General features: G+C 24.1%; 1 protein-coding gene across 1 annotated transcript in view; it reads right to left on the reverse strand.

The window, feature by feature from the left end:
• Phum_PHUM376900 (collagen alpha-1 precursor, putative) overlaps positions 1–4,800 on the reverse strand; it is a gene marked incomplete at both ends in the record, with an annotated part of 10,979 nt that extends 6,179 nt beyond the window's left edge. Inside the window, 9 exons of the mRNA XM_002428306.1 lie at positions 41–94; positions 578–646; positions 1,547–1,612; positions 1,735–1,770; positions 2,402–2,428; positions 2,479–2,514; positions 2,617–2,652; positions 2,883–2,971; positions 4,281–4,800. Of these exons, the coding sequence (XP_002428351.1) occupies positions 41–94; positions 578–646; positions 1,547–1,612; positions 1,735–1,770; positions 2,402–2,428; positions 2,479–2,514; positions 2,617–2,652; positions 2,883–2,971; positions 4,281–4,800 (933 nt within the window). The remainder of the gene's footprint in view (positions 1–40; positions 95–577; positions 647–1,546; positions 1,613–1,734; positions 1,771–2,401; positions 2,429–2,478; positions 2,515–2,616; positions 2,653–2,882; positions 2,972–4,280) is intronic.
• Between the last annotated feature and the right edge of the window lie 974 nt (positions 4,801–5,774).

The raw sequence follows: 5,774 nt of genomic DNA on the forward strand, positions 1-5,774 counted from the left end.
AAAACAAAACATGCGGATTATTTTTATTAAATTTTCTTACTTTAAGCGCAATTACGGTTTGCTCAGAGATGTTATGCCCCCGCTCTTGTAGCCCCTAATTTTCCAGGTGTTAAAAAAATTCGAATGGAAAGAAAAAAAAACAAATTAACTACTCTAATCCAACACCAATCAACCAATTCATGTCATGCAGCCTGAAACTCAAAATCCAATATTTATATTAAAAAACCTAAAACAGTTATTTCTACAATTCTCATGCAAAATAATAATAATAGTAATGTTATTATAACCATGTCAAAAATACCCATCAGATAATTTTTTTTAAATTTAAATTCAAGCTCCATGAAAATTATATGAATAAATATATATACTTAATCATATCTTTTTTAGTTTCTACTTTATTCCCTGTAACATTAGTGAGACAGAGAGAGAGTGAGAGGGGAATAAAAACCCAACAAACATAATTATCTGGTTTCATACAAAAAAAAAAAAAGAAAAAAAGGTTAAATTAAACAAAAGGAAAAGCTCACTACAGCAGCAACCACTTTTCAATGAGTCACACCAACAATATCAGTCTCACCTTTACAGCGACTATTTCTGCATAGCCTAAAGTTCCACCTCTTAATGTGGTTACTGATCTCTTCAGACCCTACATTACAAAAATATAAGAGAATCTCAATCATAAATGGTAGTAGTAGGAGTTTTTACTTTAGCTTTAACATAGTAGTCAAGTAAAAAAAACATAAACATAAACAATAATTATTGTTTATTAATAATTAAAACAACCAACGGCGACCCTAATTACTGACTACATAGTTAGAGCAACACTGAAAATAACAATTTATTAATTAAAAAAAAAAAAATTAAATTAAATATTTATAAATTAAAAAAAAAAAAAAAAAAAAAAAAACAAATTAACACTCGTCGGTTTAATATATATAAAAAAAAACTTTTTTAACGACTCAACAAAGAAAAAGAAAATATTAAAAGTTTCCGACATTTTCCTTTATTTCTATTTTATATATATATATTTTCTTCTCGTATAAATTTTTTTTTTTTTTTTTTTTTTACAACGGAAACTTAAAAAACAACTATTAAACTTTACTTGACAGGTAAAAAAGGTAATTTTCTTGTGAGAATTTTAAATAAAATATAGAGATTAAAAATTTATATTATTTCATTAACTTATACGAATGTTTATTATGTTTTCTCTTTTTCTTTTTTTTAATGTCGAAACCCACCGGAAGTAATTTCTTAAATAACAAATAATTATTTTTTATAACATGAATGAATTTTATTTAGAAGGACAATAGGAGAGGAAATTCATCGAATAGGAGGAAAAAAACAAAAAATTTGAATATTAAATATTGATTAAAATTCGTTATTCGTTAAAAAAAGGAAAAAATCATAATTAAGTAAGTCTTTTGTACAATTGAAGATCCCCCAAAAAAAAAAAAAAAAAAAAAATTAAAAATTTTCCTTCATTTGACGATGAAAATTAATTTAAAAAAAAAAAAAAATGAATTAATGAAATTTTTATTACCTTAACAGCAGCATACATGTCGAATCCGGGACTTCCAACGTCTCCCTTTTGTCCTTTTTCACCAGGTCGACCCTTTAATTATAATTTCTTTTTTATTATTATTATTATTATTATTATTTTTAATTTTACGTAATTAATTTTTTTTCTTTTTTAACTGGGTAATAAATTCATTTAAGTATAAAAAAAAAACTTACCGGATCTCCTTTGGGTCCATCCAATCCGATCGGTCCCTGAAATCGAATTAACAAATATACTCGTTATTATTAATTCATCAATATAAAAAAAGGGGGAGACGAGAGGGGGTGGGGGGTTTAACCAACACCGCGTTAGAAAATATGCCTGCCATGTAAAGTAGTATTAAGTAATAAATAATAATTTTTCGCATCAAAAAAAAAAAAAGGATAAAAATTTGACGTTTTATATATATAAAAAAATTGATTAAAATTGAATTTCACCTGAAAATATACATAAGCTAATAATGGGAAATGAGGGGGGGGGGGGTAAATTGATGAATGGCGGGCATTTAATTATAATAATTAATTATTTTGTTTAAAAAGGTTTTAAGCAAAATAATAATAATTATATTCAGCAATGCTTTCATGCAAAATTTTTTTTAAATATTTATTATTATTATTATTATTATTATTATTAATACAAAGCATTAATATTTATTATTAATTTACGTTACGTTTTAATGATTGGGTTATTTATATCGTTATGAAATTTTTTTTTTTAGTAGAAGTAGTAGTAAAATACAGTTATAAAAATTTATTAAAAGAAAATTGTTATAATCAACTTGCGATTAAATAATAAATCCCAAATTAATTTAAAAAAAAAAAAAAGGAAAATTCATTTTCTTACCATAAAACCTTTTTCCCCCTTTGGACCCTGCAATATAAAATTTTCAATAGTCAATAATTAAAAAAAATTATTTTTACTCCATCCATCCCATTATTTTTAACATGAACGCATTGCTAAATTAATTTTTTTTTTTTTTTAATAATAATAATAATAAAATAAATAATTAAAATTAAATAAAATAAAAATAAAATAAAAAAATAAAATAAAAAAAATACCGGAAAACCACTCTTCCCAGGAGGGCCAACAGCACCCTAAAAGAAAAAAAAAAAAAAAACAAAAATAAAAAAAAATTTATAAAAGAAAAATTAAAATAAATTAAATTAACAAAAAAAAAAAAAGAGAAAAGGGAGGGGGGAGGAGGAAATTATTAATTAAAAACAAAATAAAAAATAAATTGTTTTCTCTCCCTTTTTTTAATGTGATAACACGTGGATGATAACACATGAATATAAAATAGTAATAATAATAATAATAATCTCACCTCTGATCCAGGTTCACCGGCATCTCCCTTTTTACCACGTTTTCCTCTTTTGCCCGGAGGTCCTGGAAGTCCAGGGGTTCCAGGAATACCTGGAGGACCTAAAAAAAAAAAATAAAATTTAACTCTCGTAAATACGTTCTTAGAGGGCAGTGGGGAGAAGGGGGATAGGAAGAAGGGGTAAGGCACTCTTGAAAATAATAATAATTAAGCAAAATAAATTTAAAAAGGTAATTAAAAGTTAAATTTTTTTTCTCCCCAAAAAATTTGATAATTAATAAGTAAAATTCCTTTTTCTTTAATAATAATAATAAAAGGTTGAAATATTTTTAAATATAAACAAAGTTCAAAAAATAAAAGGAAGAAATTCAATATAATTTTATTTAGTTAAAATTTAAATTTTCTTTTTTTGCAACCCTCTCCTCCGCCCCTCGCCCCCCTGCGTTATTTTCATATAAATGTGACTATATTTATAAATATTTTTCTTAAGAAAATAAACACATTTTACGAAAGCATTTACTTTTATATGAAAACACTCGAAATGAATTTGGATTTAATAAATTTTCTATTTTTCCTTTTTCTTTTCCATCGATGTTTTGTACTGGAAGAATATTAATAATGCGTGTGAATCATAAAAAAAAAAATTTTCTTTTTTTAAAGGAAAAATTAGAGAGAGAGAGAGAGAGAAAATTTCACTTTTATCTTTGATAATCTTTACTCTGACGACTCTGGTTGTTTGTAGAAAATAAATTGTATTAGATTGAATCTCCAGTAAGAAATCCACAAGGATTGTAGTAGTAGTAGTAGTAGAAGGGAAAAAAAAGGATAAAATTGCTGACTTTGTAAGACGCCCTTCATTCCAGAGCTGACGTTGACAAAATTTATTTAAATGGGAAAAACAGGGAGAGGAAAAACATTATTTGTGTGTGTTTGTGTGTTTTAAAAACGATGTATGACAATGATATTTTAAACGTTGAAAAATATGTTATACTTTCTAAAAAAAATTGTTTTTTTTTTTATGCAACAAGTTGTTGATGAATACGAAATAACTGGGTTTATAAAATATCTGGACGATAGAACTTATATCCGACACATTTTTTTAATAATATAATTTAATATTTAATATATAATAAAAATAATATTAATAATAATCTAATGTTTTATGAATGGCTTGACTTTTTTTTTTTTTTTTAATTACGCTGCTATACAAGGAGAAATAACACTATATATAATAAGGGAAAACGGTAAAACGTCTAATGTAAACGTAAAAAAAAAAAAATTAATAATAATAATAATGAGGTCTAAAACTAGTTTTAAACAAACTGTCGGCAGTAACTATTTCGATTTAATAATAATAATAATAATAAATTTCGAAATTTATATTTAAAGTGTAAAAAATACCTGGCCTGCAGACACAATCACTTGCATCTCTAGGTCGTCTCTCGTGTACATTTACATCGAATCTCTGGGATTCATTTTCTTCAAATCCAAACAATTTTCTTCCTCTCGTCGGTGATGATGATGATAATGATGATGATGATGATGATTCTCCTCCGTTAAATTTCCTTTGATAACTTTGTTCCAATGAACTTTTTAAACTTTCGATAACTATACCATTTCCCGTTGGTAAATTGTATTTTTCCGCTAGCGCCAATTCCAATTGATTAACGCGATATTCCAATCGGATTTCACGATATGAAAAATATCCACTGAAAGACACACTGATCCCGCACAATAAACACAAAACAACATTTAAAAGAGTATTTATGTCTTTGAAACCCCCACTTGAACAAAAATATGTTTCTTTTGATTTAAATTGATGATTATGTTTTTGTTTTATTAAGTATTGCTTGTGAACTTTTTTGGCGCCTGAAGAACATGAATCACCGGTTTCACTTTTCAGCCCAAGCTCAGACTCCATTTTTTTTTATTTGCGAGACAATTCACGCCTTAACCAAGACATTTTATACAAATTAATTTGAAACGAAGGAGAAAAAATTTATTTATTTTGCATTTTAATAACTAATTCAATAACACAATTTAAATATATATATGTATATATATAGGTAAGCATTTATTTTTTATGAGGATTAATAAAAAAAAAAAAAAAAAAGTTGACAAATAAAATAAATTTAAAAAAAAAAAAAAAAAAACCTGACTAAACAAACTTACTTTTGATTAATAAAATAATATAAATTTAAACTGATGGATTTTAAATTGTTGTTTTTCCTTTTTTTCAATAATAATATATTATTAAATTTTAATCATTAATAATAATAATAATAACAAAAAAAAACATTTTTTGCTGATGAAACTGATTTAAATTTAAAAAAAAAATTTTTTTAACGTGAATCTATTTAGAGTATTTCTATTAATAAAAAAGAAAATTCCATAAAACAATAATAATAATAATAATAATGACGTGGATTTTTTGTTTTATTCGAACGCATCTTAAGGAAGATTATTTATAATAGTTAAGTTATTGAAAAAAAAAAAAAAAACTAATTTTTAATAAATTAAGTTAGAGAGCAAATTTCAAGTGTTTGTGTGTTTTATTTTTCCCCAATCATAAACCATAAATTAAAGAATTAATTAATGATGAAATTTTATACATATATATATACATAAATGCCAAGTCAAAAAAATTTTTTTTTCCTTTATGCCCCCCTACTTGAAACGAACAGGCTTTTTATTTTTTTGAAAATGTAATAAAACTTCATAAGAGGAAAAATTATGTAACATTAAACTAATAAATATATATATATATATATATATATATATATATATATATATATATATATATATATATATATATGTTAATAGAAAAAAAACAAAATTGCAATTAAACAAAAAAAAAAAAAAATTAAAGGATTTAAGTGTTTAAATAAAAATTAT

The sequence above is a fragment of the Pediculus humanus genome, genomic scaffold, assembly GCF_000006295.1.
Source record: "Pediculus humanus corporis 1103172107841 genomic scaffold, whole genome shotgun sequence".
NCBI classification, from domain to species: Eukaryota; Metazoa; Arthropoda; class Insecta; order Psocodea; family Pediculidae; genus Pediculus; species Pediculus humanus.